The sequence below is a fragment of the Dipodomys spectabilis genome, unplaced genomic scaffold (assembly GCF_019054845.1).
Source record: "Dipodomys spectabilis isolate Male_0828 unplaced genomic scaffold, ASM1905484v1 ptg000108l, whole genome shotgun sequence".
Lineage (NCBI taxonomy): Eukaryota > Metazoa > Chordata > Mammalia > Rodentia > Heteromyidae > Dipodomys > Dipodomys spectabilis.
In genome coordinates, this window is record NW_024870785.1 from 14,183,696 (window position 1) to 14,198,249 (window position 14,554).

The window sequence follows — 14,554 nt, forward strand, 5'->3', positions numbered from 1 at the left end:
TTATCTATGGGTGGTTGGGAGGAGGAAGATCTGCTTGGAGCTTAGAACCAAATCTTCAAAGAGTTCATGCCACTCACCCAAGACTTTCATCTTGTGCCTTTTGGGCTCAGCTGTGCCCCTGGGACTCTTTATTTGAATACTTGTGATCACCAACATGACCTTCTTGTGCTCATGTTCTTTCCACCACAGTGCTCTGCTCTGTCCCTGTGGAAAGCCACGGGTGACCACGCATCTCTGCAAGGAGAAATACCTAGAAGCCACTTGGCCCCCAGCCAAGAAGCGGGTAGAGTGCCACGGGTTCCTCTCTTTTTCTGAGCCCTTCTACCCCCTCTCAGATCCTTTTCCTAGTGGCTCCTCGGAGCCTCTGGTCAGGCCCACCCTTCTAACCACCCCACAACTTTCCTTTTCTGAGAGTGTAACCTAAAATAAAGCCTCTAGCTATTTCTCAAATTTCCTTAAGTGAGAACTAAGTTGTCCCTCACTTTGTGTGAAGAATGTTTTCTAGCTTGGAGTGTTTAGGAGGGTCTAAACAGCTAAAACCTACCTAAGGGCAATTTGGTTTTAGGAGAGGGCCCAGGGGGAGGTGGGAGTCCGGCCTCTATTGGAGATGCCTTCCCAGAGCTCCCTCCCTCCAGCTTTAGTGTGATGGAAGCTTCCAGAAGAACGTGGCTGGCTTCGGGAACATCCCACTCCCCTGGGTGTCCCTGTCCTAGCCAATGTTTCCAGCTTGGCTGGTAAGATGTCTCCCACCACCTTCAGGATTCAAGCTCTCTTGGATTTAAAAGCAAAACACAGCAGTTGGGAGTGTGAATAGAGTTTTAGAAAGTCCTCTGTGCTCTGATATTGTTGCCAGAAGGTCCATTCACCTACCTCAAATCTTGCCAGATTTCAGGCAAGATGTGTGAGCGTACTGAGCAGTGTTTATGGAGAATGATCATGTTAAGTAAGAATAGAGCAACTCTCTCAGAGACGAAAGTGGGTCATCTCAGAATTTTCAGCATAGGTTTGAATGAAGCATAATGGGCTTGGGGCTTCAAGTCCCTCCCTAGGACCAGCCCACAGAGCGTGATTGACAGGAAGGATGTGAAAGAATTTCTGGTCTCAAACACTCTGCAGATATGATTTCCTCATGACCACCTAAGAAAGTCTCACCCACAGGGGGAGAAGAAACCCCATAATCGCCACTTGATTAAAATGACATGTTAGTGACCCAAAGGGTAACTTTGGATCACTCCAACTGATTTGGGCTGGAGCCTGGTCAGTGGGCCTTGATAACCCTTGTTCTCTTTTCTACAGCCGGATAAGATGATCTGTGTAACTTTGTGTAGTGGGTTGTTTTTTTGCCCTCATGAGGAATATGTCGCGAGGCATGAGGCAAGAAGTCCCTTATATTTCCTTGACTCGTGGCTTATAGTTGCCTTTATGTTTACCCCCATCTCCAGCTGAAGAACCCTTCATTTTAGGTTCTTGTTGCAAATTTCCATCACTCTAATTAACTACCAATCAATAAAGGACGCTTGTGGTTTATTTAGCCAGCAGTCATAATCTGCTCACAAGAACACTGTAGCTTGGAAATTCTGGAAAAACATGGCTTCCTCCATGAGGGGAGGGGCTTCCAGATATAAACTCACCAGCCCTCTGAGAAGAGCAAACGACACAGGATTGTGATGGCCATCATGGTATTCACCATCACCATCATGGTCATTTGGCACCTCTCTTGTCTTACAACTATGTTCACAACCTGAAGGTCTACATTTCACTTCAACTGGTCCCCATCCAGGGACCCTGAGTATCTCCCCTCCTCCCAGATATAGTGTTATCTGGTGTTCCTCAAAAGGAAAGCTTTCCCCTTTAGGAAGTAAGAATGCTAAGAAAGGCCAGGCACTGGTGGCTCACGCCTGTCATCCTAGCTACTCAGGAGGCTGAGATCTGAGGATCATGGTTCAAAGCCAGCCCTGGCAGGAAAGTCCATGAGACTCTTATCTCCAATAAATCACTAGAAAACTGGAAGTGGCACTGATGGCTCAAGCTGTAGACTGCTCGCCTTGAGCTGAAGAGCACAAGGACAGCGCCCAAGTCCACAGTTCAAGTCCCACAACCGACAAGACAAAAAAAAAAAAAAAAAAAGAAGGCCTCATCTCAGGGAGAAGAGAAGAGCATCAACTTGGGGCCTGGCTTCCAGAGATTTCCATTGCTAACCCTTTTGTTTTTGTGTGTGGGTATTTGTTTGTTTGAGACTGGGTACTTACTGTCTCTGAACTTTTGTGTTCAAAGCATGCATTCTGCCACTTGAGCCGCAGCTCTACTTCTAGCTTTTGGTAAGAGGTAAAGGTGTTCTTGTTCCTGGCCTGCCCTCTGACATCCCTAACCACCTTCTCTTTCTTTCAGGAGGTCACATCAACCCAGCTGTGTCTTTGGCAATGTGTGTCTTTGGAAGGATGAGATGGTACAAACTGCCATTTTATGTGGGAGCCCAGTTTTTGGGAGCCTTTGTGGGATCCGCAACTATCTTCGGTGTTTACTATGGTGAGCAGGACCCTGACCCCAAAGTGATGGGGAGCTGGGTGTTAAAATCGAAAGCCAGAGTCCCTTGGTAGGAAGAAGTGAAGTAAATCAAGGACAGGGAGCATTCTATAATCAATAGGAAACTCTTAAGTAATTAGTCTAACATTAGGTGAGCAAATTTATGAAGACTCTGCCAGGTACTGGTAGCTCACTTCTGTAATCCTAGCTACTCAGGAGGCTGAGAGCTAAGGACCACAGTTTGAAGTCAGCCTGGTTAGGACAGTCTGAGACACTTATCTCAGCTGAAAAGGCATGCCAAGCAAACGTGAGGCCCTGAGTTCAAATCCAGCTGCTAGCAGAAAAGAAAAAGGAAGTGGTAATGGGGTCGGAGGAGCATAAGGAAGCCTATCTTTAGACATAACCTACACTACACTGTGAACACAAACCAAACAAGCAATTGGCCAATGTCTTCTCTGATCCTCTCTGTGATTAGCTGGGAAAGGAGGTATTGCCTAGTGGCAAAGAAGATGCCCAGTGAGCATTTAGAACTTGGGACAAGGTCTTTGAAGGAAGTAGCATGTAGAGAAAGGAGAAGCCTTGTTCACCTCTACCCAGCACCGAGGGCTTCCAATCTGCAGAAGTCTTCAGTGAAACATGGTACATAGTACATGTGATCAAAGACTCTAACTTGAGTTCTGGCTGTATCAGTCAGGAGCTGTGTGATTTAAATAAGTCATCTGACCTGAAAGAAGACAGTTTCCTCTTCTGAAAAAGGAAGGACTTGAACCAGCTGACCTCCAACTGAGGCTCTCCAAACTAAGAAGTCTTGGGGTTGCATGAAATCAGTCTTAATGCATGACAACTGTTCAACTGAAGACCTCAGAATCTGGAACTGGGAATAGGCTGTGGGAAGAGACAGCTCACAGAGTATTTCTTTGAGAATTAAAATCTAAGAGAATGAAGGGGAATTCAAGGAAAGATCAGAAATTCAGAAAGTCAGCTGTAGTTTGTGGCTAATCTCATTGGCTGTGAGGGTCCTAATAGCCATTCCCCAGATACTCTTAAATGCTGGCATATAGCTAGTAAGAACCCCTGGGAACTATGAATTTTTTCTACAGCAAATCAATGCCTCCTACTTTGGCTCTAGAATGATTTCGAAATTTTCTTCTCCCCCTTCTGCCCCCCCATCCAAGACCAGGACTCAGACTTGGTACCTGATTCTTTTGCTATTGGCTAGCACTTAACCAATTGAACCATGCCTCCAACAACTAGGGTGGATTCATTTTCTTTCTTTTCTTTTTTTTTTGAAAATTCTAAATTCCATAAAGTGATTGATTCTTGAGACTCTACTGCTTAAGGATTCAGTCCAGGTTTGGGGCAGCCAAAGCCTTCCAACTCTGAATCACTATTGTGGGATTTCCGAGGGCATCTCAAACTATTGTACTCCAGAGTCAAGGAGAGAAGTTGTGCTTAGCCTAAGTCCTGGCTTAGGCTTCCCTCGACTTTCCTCAGACAACCCTAATAGACCAGATTTCTGTCTTCCACAGATGGACTCATGTCCTTTGCTGGAGGAAAACTGATCATCACGGGAGAAAACGCAACAGCATTCATTTTTGCAACCTACCCAGCTCCGTATCTCTCTTTGGCGAATGCATTTGCAGACCAAGTAAGTGCAGACTCAATAAAGGCCTGACTTGGTCTTTGACATGACTTTGAAGAAGGGAAATGTATTGGACCATTATTGCCCTAGCAGAAAGAAAGGGTTATGTTTCCAGCCAGAGGTCACTGGGGTATATATAACCTACTCTTTTCGGAACAGTGTTTTGTCTCTGCAGGACTCTATCACTAGAATTTTTGGCTTCTTCTTTAATATGCAGAGGCAACAGTTATTTATTTCCCTCACTATTGTTGTCCCTTTCATGCATGTGTAGGCTACAAGCGAAGAAATTTCTATTTCAATGCAAAGACTGAAGTACGGTAGGTGGAGCCTGAGATGTTATGGATCATAGCTGCTTTCTATGAGCCTAGGTTCAGCCAAACTCTCAAGACAGCTAGACAGTTTCTCTGCTTTAATGACGTGTAAACTAGCTGCAGGCACCTCAGCATTAGTGATGTAGCCAAATAGCACAACTATTCTGGTTAGTGTGTGGTGAGATCAACATGGCCAGGGGGACTCTTCCTCCCTCCTTGTGTCCTGAGAAGGTGACTGGTCATCTCTGTCAGGCTGGAGAGAGGGAAGAAAGGCAGGAAAAGGAAGATGGAAGGAAAGGAAAGAGGAAGACATGTAGGGAAGAAGGAAGGAGAGAGGGAGGGAGGGAAGGAAGGAGGGAGGGAGGAAAAAAGGAAGGAAGGAAGGAAGGAAGGAAGGAAGAGGAGGAAGGAAGGAGGGGAGGGAGGGAAGGAAGAAGGTAGAAGGGAAGGAAAGAAAGAATAAAAGGAAAAAAGAGTGAAGCTGGTAGAGAGAAAGAGAGGAAGGGAGGGCAAGAAGAAGAGAAAGAAGGAAAAAAGGAAGGGAGAGAAAAGGGGAAGGAGAGAGGGAAAAGGACAACAGTTTACTGACATGATTATATTTCTGGGCTACTCAATTTCCAGATCATTTATTGTGTCTGCTCTAAATATTATTCAGACTTATTTAATAAGTTAATAGTCCATCATCTATGTAGCCAAGAAATATTTACTGGGGAGCTCCGAAGGCAGATACAGCTCCCAAGCTTTCTTTCCAGGGTCAGATGTTTGTAAACAGATAGTTCCTTTGCTAGGTGATAAGGCCAAGGACAGAAATCGAGATGGAATGCAATGGGAATGCAGAGACGTTTCTACCCTGCCAAAGACAGCCAGAAAGACTCTGCAGAGAAGGATGCTCTTGGGAAGAGATGTCCTTCTGAATACAAATTCTTTTAATACTATATTGGAAAGCTGATGAAATAGCAAAAAAAAAAAAAAAAAAAAGATTAAACCCTAAAATCAACTCCCTAGTTCCTGTTCTGACTCCAGCTTATGAGCTAGGCAGCTGGGTAGTTATTGATCAAGTTTCTTGACCTCTATGTACATTTCCTCATTGATAAACTGACGGAATTTACCTCATAGTGTTACTATGAAATTTTAATGAGATACAGCGTATGCATGCTTGTGGGTGAAGGGTACAAGATGTCTATTTAGTGCATTTGAAACATCCTAAATAATAGCCACTAGTGGGTATGGGTGGCTTCGATCTATAATCCCAGTTACTCAGGAAACTAAGATCTGGAACACTGCAAGTTCCAAGCCAGAGTTGGTGGGGAAAAAAATTGCAAGATTCCACCTCCAAAATAACCAGTCAAGCAAAAAGCCAGGCTGGAGACATGGTTCAAGTGGTAGAACACCATCTGTGAACAAGCAAGCTTAGAGAGTGTGGAGAAGCCTTTGAGTTCAAGCCCTAGAACTGGAAAAAAGTCAGTCAGAGTAGCTATCATTTAGCTATTTAGGTAAAATAATAGTTTTAAAAGCCAAGAAAACATGGGGGGGGGGAAATATCAGCTATAACATACTACTTCAGAATACCTGTTACCATTTTGTATAATCTCTTACAGTTTTTCTTTTATGTGTTTGAAAATATCAGAACAATATACATAACAACTCTTGTTCTTTCATTTAGTGTCATCCAATGGGACACTGCTCTTACCAAATATGTATTTAGGAGATTTTCCAGTTTTCAGTACTACAAATAACATATAAGTGAGCACGCTGATTTTATCAATGTCCAGTTTCCCAAAGAGCCAGCAGTATCAAAGTATTTGCGAGGCCTGTGTTTTAAATGCATAGGGCTAAATCACAGGAAAGCCCTTTCAAAAGTGTAGTATGTGTTTGGTTCTACTATAAGCCCTGAACTAGCCGGTCTTCTCAGACACTTGTTTCCATTTCTCTCATTACACGTTGGATTTTTTCTTTCCCCTTGTTTGCTACTCTGACTTTTTTCTTAGGAATTTTCTGCCCATTTTCTTTTTTTTTCTCCTAGCCTGAAGCTCACTTTTCCAGGCAGCATGGCAGGATAGTATAATAATAGTTCAACTAACAGTCTCTAGAGATGAATGCCCTGGGCCCGTGGCTATTGCCATTTAGTAAGTACATGGCCCATTACTGACCCGTGAAGGACAATTTTAGCCCTGACTCCTAGGACTGCTGAACAAAGAGCTGCATGCTCGTTCAGTATATGTTGCTGAGTTCCAGGTTTCCTTTTTGAAAAGGAAAGGTAGATTTTGCAGTGGGCAGATAGGCAGAACACAGACTCAGCTAACACCTGTCTTCTTCTTCCTCTCTAGGTATTGTCCACCATGTTCCTCCTCATGGTTGTCTTTGCCATATTCGACTCCAGAAACTTGGGTGTCCCCAGAGGCCTGGAGCCCGTCGTCGTCGGCCTCCTGATTATTGCCCTGTCCTCTTCTCTGGGGCTCAACTGTGGCTGTGCCATGAACCCCGCTCGTGACCTGAGCCCCAGGCTTTTCACTGCTTTGGCAGGGTGGGGGTTTGAGGTGTTCACGTAAGTACTGGCGAGGGTGAGCGTGGGAGGAGGGGTTCATGCTGCCCCTCAGTGGGGGTGGGAGGGCGCAGTGATTGGAGATCTGGGAGGGAACATTAAAAGAGCAGAGCTTGATACACAGTGGTCATGAGTGTGGAACACTCCGCTGGTGTTTTCTGGCACAATGTGGGTATATATGTGAAGAGAGGGAATGAGAGGAAGGGAGAGAGAGGGAGAGGAGGAAGAGAAGGAGCGAGAGGGAAGGCGGAGAAAGGCTCTAGGTAAATTCAGTAGTGGTAGGTTTGTCTCCTGTAATAATCCCTAAATTGGTCTATGGCTTTATGTGCACATTCTTGTTGTATTACTTGCCTGCTTTGTGTTGAAGTCAGAACCAAAATTTACATCTTTATTGGGTACTATCTGTTCTGTAGTGACTGTACTAAGCAAGGGAGTTTCAAAGACACTAGCCTTGAGCAATGTAAGAAGTTCTCTTTCAACCTTAAAAGTGCCGAAGGAATTGGCAGAACGGACTGACTAACTCTGCCAGGAAGGTTGGGAAAGACTGGTCTGAAGAAGTGAGAGCCGAGTTGGGTGTTGAGGTGTGAGTAGGAAATTCCTGATGGAACAGTCAGAAACACAGAGCCTGCTCCCGGGATGTGACAAGACCCGGCACTGTCTGCTTCAGAATGCAGTGGCTGTTGGCACCAAGCTCTGAGGACAAACTGTCCCATGACTCCCTCCTACTTTCTCTTCAGAAACCACAGGGCCCCATCCCCATTCCTGCATGTCCCCTCTGCTATGGGCAAGGGCAAGGAACTCACATTGCTTCATCAAGAAACCAGGGATGAGGGCTGGGAAGGTGGCTCAGTGGTAGAGCACTTGCCTTGCGTGCCTGAGGCCCTGGGTTCGATTCCTCGGCACCACATAAGCAAAAAGGAAAAAGCCAGAAGTGGCGCTGTTCAAGCAGTAGAGCGCTGGCCTCGAGCTGAAGAGCTGAGGGACAGCACCCAGGCCCAGGGTTCAGGCCCTATGACCGACCAAAAAAGCAAGCAAGCAGGCAAGCAAGAAAGAAAAGGAAGTAGGTAAAAACATGTGAGCAAATCTTGGTAGCCTGCTGTGAAAAGAAAGGACTTGTGTTTCGAATATCTGACCTATAGTCATGTAGCATCTGTAATTAGATGCTGGCCAGATAGTCAGATTACATCATGACTTTATTTAAATATGGTGGTGGTGGGGGCAGTATGAGGAAGAAACTGTTACAATAACTGGCACTGTTAAGACCACCACCACAGACACTGAGAGTTTCTAGAGTCTTAAGTGCCAAGAGGACCTTGAAAGACTAAGTACCAGCATTTCCCTTGCTGTAACCACTGTGCTTACAGCAGAGCATGACCCATGCGTGGAAAGGCTCAATGAAACACTATTAAATAGAGGAATGAATAGATGCTATGTGCCAGGCATCTTTTTGGAGTTGAAGGACACGGAGACAGGTTCCTTTATCCTCGATCTGCTGCATTTGGAGTTTCTAGAGCAGTAGTTTTTCAATTAAAGGTGGACAATTTTGTCCCAAGGATATGTGGCAAATCTGGGCACAAGGGATTGACTGCTGCTGACATCTAGTGGTCGGAGGCCAGAGAAAGCCGCTAAGTATCCTCTGATACTCAAGATGAATCCCACAACAAGGAACAAATGATAAGCCCATGGTGGTTAACAGAGCTGTGGTCAAGTAACTGTGTCCTCCAATGGTCACAAGTAGAGTACGCCAAGGCCCCAATTAGGAAGGCTTCTTGAGCTGCTGGTCCTCATTCGCATCAGTGCTTTCCTCCCTTTGCATGCTCACTTACTCATTCACGTGGCCATTCAAAAGGCCGTGTGCCGGCCACCAGGCCAGCTGCTGCCCTTCAGCTACTGACATTTGAGCTGAGACTTGGCAAATGCCAAGGAGATGAGAAGAGGTTGATAGCTGCAAATCTGGAAGGTAGGAGGTGTGAGAGAGGAGCATTTTGTAGTGTTGAGGCATGCTGGAATGAGGAACATGCCGAGAAGCTTCTGTGTTCTGTAAAATTAGCAAGTGATGCAGTATAGTCAGAAAGTACAATCATCCCAGCAAACATAATGTGAGCCCCACAGCGAGAGCAGTGTGGACTTCTTCTCTCTCTATTCTGTAGATTATGGGGGGGGGGTCGGCAATGGGCTGGGGCAGAGCTTGGGGTACTTGGCAAAATTAACCTGGCATTACCATATAAGCGATGAAATTGAAAAAGGAGAAAATAGAGTTGTTGAGTCCTGTTAGGAAAGAAATATTAAGATGTTTCCCGCCAAATGCTGGTGCTATGCCTGTAATTCCAGCTACTCAAAAAGAGGCTGAGATCTGAGGATTGAAGTTCAAAGCCAGCTGGGGTGGGAAATTCCCTTGAGACTCATCTCCAATTGATCCACAGAAAAAGCTGGAAGTGGCACTGTGGCTCAAGTGGTAGAACTTTAGCCTTGAGCAAAAGGAGCTCAGGGACAGCACTCAGGCGCTGGATTCAAGCGCCAGGACCAGCGCCGAACACCCACCCCCCCAAAAAAAAAAACAAAAAAAACCCCCACCAGTTTCCTATCAAAGTTCTCACCAGTATTTCTAGGTAGGATGCCAATGACTTAGTAAGTAAAGAAACTTTGGAGTATTATTAAATTAAAAAAGATAGTTTGTCCTGAGTAAAGCATCTTTAAAGATGGTCTTTCAGGTAGTTAACACAGATGTGTTAGTGACAGCCCCTAACTTGTAGTAGAAGCAACCAGTACCCCGTGTGTATCGGAGATAGGTCCGGGCAGGTGATGCATCTAAACACCTCCATGGTCAATGGGGAACAGGCAGGTGGAGCTCAGCACCCTTTCTCTCCCATGCAGTGAGAGTGACATCTGGTGGCGGCTGTGCTCAGCCCACGCTGGTAACTGAAAACACAGGAGAGCAATTCAGTGGTTCCAGGTGGAAGGATTACACAAATGGCTCAAAGAGCTCAGAGAGCGAGTGCCTTGGCCAAAAAAAGCCACACAGAACAATTGTGAAAAGAACAGGCGATGAGACTCCCAGCTGAGCACAGTGAAATCTTCGCGTGCACCTGCTGCACCGTTCCGTATCACCCTCACTTTGTGTTGTTTTCTCCTAGGTTTTAAAATGGGTTTCTCGTATATGTATATCCTCCAGCCATAGGGTGTTTGTTTTATTTGTTTAGAAGCTTGTAAAAACCGGCCATTTTCCATGGGATTGTCTAAATGGATTTCCTTTCTCTGAAAGTGCTGATGACAATTCACCAGCCACCTGCTCCCTCTCTCTTAACTCCACCTTCAGCAGAAGGTCCCAGTTGAGGATTTCTAGAAGGAAGAGAGTCTCATCACGGAACATTGACTTTGGGTTATGACCTAAAAAAAATAAGCACTAAATTTAACCTATGTTTAGTAGATAACTCATAAATCTACCTTTGATTTAATATTGGTACTGGATTTGAATTCAAGGCCTCTCTACCACTTGATCCACGTTCCCAGCCCTTTTTATTGGGGGGTGGGGGAGGTGCTGTTCTTAAGCCTTAGAATTTTTGTCCAGGGTCATCCTGAGACCATATACTTCTTTCTTTGCCTCCCATGGAGTGGGATGATAGGCGCACGCCACCATATCCATCTTATTTGTGGAGACGGGGACTGGCTTAACTTTTTTGCCTAGGCTGGACTTGGACTATGATCCGCTCAGTCTCTACCTTCCAAGTATGTGGAATTACTGGCCTGAGCTACCAGTCCAGGGTGATTGTTTCTGTGCTATACTGAGGGACCTCACACCACTGAGCTCTGAACAGGAGACATCTCAGCTAGTGAGTGAATGATCTGACAGGAAATAGCAAAAGGGAGGCCAACAAGTGTCTCACGGATTTCTTCTCTGGATTTCAGAGTTGGAAATAACTTCTGGTGGATCCCAGTCGTGGGTCCTCTGGTGGGTGGCATCCTTGGAGGTTTCATCTACGTCCTGTTCATCGAAATCCACCATCCCAATGCCCACCCAGACTTCGAGGAAGAACAATCTGAGAACAACAAGCCAGAGAAATATGAACTGAGTGTCATCATGTAGTACAGGGCTTGCTGCGGGATTTACACTCTGGTACTCAGCAGGAAAGATGGTGTCTATGTGTCTTGTGTTTCTGTGAGACGGGGAATGTACCCTATTTCCTGCGTGCGGAACACTGAGTAAAGAAGACACCTGTGTGAAGGTTTAGAAACACTGACTTCCTCTCTACCAGCCACTTCCCTTCCTCGGAATAGCACTGACTGTACCTTACACAGCTTTCTCTCCTGCCTTGTTAGACAATGCCTGGTGAGACTTCTTATTTATAGGTGATTGCTAATACAATACTCTGATCATGGCCTTACTTTGTCTTCGCTGTACTAACTATATGAAATAATGTCACAAAAAAAAAAAACCCTTTACCTTCAATGTCTTCAAATGTTACATTCTGAATATAAATCCAAACTGAAAACAAAAGACAAACCATTATTTCAGTTAACATCCACGAATTAGGGAGCTAAAGGATTAACTCTCTAGCTAAGCTGTGCTATTGTCTTTGCATAAGTACTGATATTCTCCACACAAAGGAGATCTAGACAGTGATGGAAGGCCACTGAAAGCCCGGGGAAAGGACACTGTAGCGCTGAGAAACCTCAGAACACAAGATAAATTTGGGTAGCCAAATAGAAATTTTTTTTAATGGAAACCACTTATCAGATTAATCTCTTGCTCTTCTGCATGTTAGGGGAGGAGCATCAGTTAATTTCCTGGTCTTTAGTATATATAATAACCTAAAAAAGAATCCTAACCTACCTTAGGAAAAGTACATCACTCTGACTTTTAGCTCAAATGTGTTTTCCTAACTGCACACTCGAGGATGGGCATTTGACAAGTAAAATGAATGAATACTCTCATCCATTATTTTACTTGTGCCCCAGAAACCCAAACTGAAAGCCAACGGATGCTGCTCCACCAGACTATTCAAGGTGCAAAAAGCCTGTGCAAAGCTAACATCACCTCATTGTGTTTCTACAGCACACAAAACACTTTCATACGCATTATCTAACTTCGTGCTAATTAGACTATTTGAGGTGAATACTGAGATGATCGTTGTTCTGATAAACAATGGCTAAGGCAAGTTCCTTGAGTTGTCCGATAGTTTGTGGGCAGTAGACTAATGTCTAATACCATCTCTCCACCTTTAAGAAGGTCAGTAACTGGCTGAGTGTGGTGGTCCACACCTGTAATCCCAGCACTTGGGATGCTGAGACAGGAAGATAAGAGAGCTCAAAGGAAGCCTGGGCTACATAGAGAGACTTGTTACACACACACACACACACACACACACACACACACACACACACACACACACGAGGGAAAGGAGGAAGAGGAGAACTTGAAGGAGAAGGATCAATAACTGATTGAAAATATTTGCTAACACTTTCTCTCCTTCCTGGCTGACCTAAAGAAGAAAGCTTCTAGAATATTCATGCTTTATGGACCTAATGATATAGTTTTTATTCCCACAGAAGAAAAGAAATAGTTTCATCACAGCTTTCCTCTGCTAAAAGCCTCCGTTCCTGACACCCTTGGGCCTTGCTAAGTCTCAATCCTCCTTTCCTGACAACCTCAAACATTACATCAGGGACCTTCTTCCTCAGCCTCCTCCCTGTGAAGTTCTCTAACTGAGGTCACATTTGGCCACAGAGACTCTGAGTTACCAGCTCACATCAAACTCTATGCTTCCGTTCCAGTGCTGAAATCCCAGCATTCCCAGAATGACCCAGGTGCCCAACTGCTTTGTGGTAACAGACTAACGAAAACCAAAGGGCAAATGTCTCCCACGCTTCCGTTTTAGAACTCATGGATGTATGGAAGTTTTTTCTTGTTCTGATGCTACCTGGATATTCTCTATTTGAAATAAAATTTGGAAATTGTTGTTGGGATTTTTTTTTCTGGTGTATGGAGTTTTTTGGTGTGTATACGCATGTATATGCATGTAAATATATATATGTATATATATATTTGTTAGCCTTCTGTTGTTTGACTTAAAAGATAGGTGTAGGAGCTGGGTATGCCCACAATCTGAACACCTGCAAGCCTGAGGTAGGAGTATCATAAGTTTAAGGTTACCCTAGGCTCCATAGCAGCATTATGCCTCCAACCTCTTCCCCCCACCCCCCAAAAAAAACATACAAAAAAAGAAACTAAAATGGTAATTATAGAGCACTATTGATGAGGTCATAATATATAAATATGTAAATAAATACAGTAAGTAAAATGTGAGTGCTCTCTCCCCAGCAGTGTAGCAACTGGCCACAGTCAGACAGATGGACACATGACACTATAAACAGGTCATAAAAGCCATTTTGAGGTATATGTGTATGTACATATACATTTATATTTGGAACAAGACCAAAAGCAATGCTCATTTATGCATATTAAAGTACACAAATGCAATACATTGGGGTGGGGGTGTTACCAGTCCTGGGCCTTAACAAACTCAGCCTGGGAGCTGTCCCTGAGCTTTTGTGCTCAAAGCTAGCATTCTACCATCCGAACCACTAGCTCCACTTCTGGCTTTTTTTGGTTGTTCATTGCAGATAAGAATATTACTGACTTTTCTGCCTAGGCTGGCTTTGAACCTCGATCCTCAGATTTCAGCCTCCTGAGTAGCTAGAATTATAGATGTGAGCCACTGGCACCTGGCTTATATGGCTTTTGATTGACATCTAAGAGACTGTGCCTCTGTGCACCTCCAGAAGCTGTCCTGAGTACCATTCCCTGGGGCCACTGAAGTGACTGCTCTGGGGAACTCATTGCCATCTCTATTCTTAGGTCTATTCTAGGCCTCAGCTGACATTCTGCATGCTCACAGAGCCAGTGAGCAGCTCAGTGTCACTCAATTATGGCAAGCTCGGAGCTAGACACCCCTGAAGTTTCTCACTGGCTTTGCAATAAGGTCATCTCTCCAAAGCTCTGAAGAAGGGCTCACCGGGATTTAATTCTGAACTAATGGAGGGGGAGGAAAAAACGGATTGGACAAAGGTCCAGGAATCTTAGCGGCTTCCTTGGAGAACATCTTAGCACACACCTCTCTTGGCTGTCTGCTGGGTGGAGCTAGGAACCTCCACTTGCACTTATTACCAGACTCGGCTCAGAGCTTGGGTCTGGCCCTGCCTCCCACAGCAGAAGGGCCTGAGCACGCCTGCGTTTCCTACTGTGTCCACCTGAGGCGAATCTAAGACCAGGTTCCGGGTCCTTCCTGCTGTGCTGCTCTCTTTTCCCTTGCTGATACCCTGGGTCTCACGACTAGGCTTCTCTCCTGCTTCTCCAAGTCACGCTCCTCATTCCAGATCCCTTCACTTCTCCATGGCGTGGGGTGCCCTACCCCATCTTGGCAGAGCACCATCTGGTATGCCCCAGTCCTGAGGGTGACATCTGTAATGGGCGACTGAATGCAACAAATACAAGTTGTAGCTGCAGTAGGCTCGTCTGATACAATGTAGCTCCAAATG

General features: G+C 45.0%; 1 protein-coding gene across 1 annotated transcript in view; it reads left to right on the top strand.

Moving 5' to 3' along the window:
- Positions 1 to 11,480, top strand: part of Aqp9 (aquaporin 9) — a 28,062-nt gene extending 16,582 nt beyond the window's left edge. Inside the window, exons 3-6 of the mRNA XM_042687830.1 lie at positions 2,389 to 2,526; positions 4,053 to 4,171; positions 6,804 to 7,021; positions 10,925 to 11,480. Coding sequence (XP_042543764.1) covers positions 2,389 to 2,526; positions 4,053 to 4,171; positions 6,804 to 7,021; positions 10,925 to 11,102 — 653 coding nt within the window. The 3' untranslated portion in view covers positions 11,103 to 11,480. The remainder of the gene's footprint in view (positions 1 to 2,388; positions 2,527 to 4,052; positions 4,172 to 6,803; positions 7,022 to 10,924) is intronic.
- Positions 11,481 to 14,554: the final 3,074 nt, after the last annotated feature.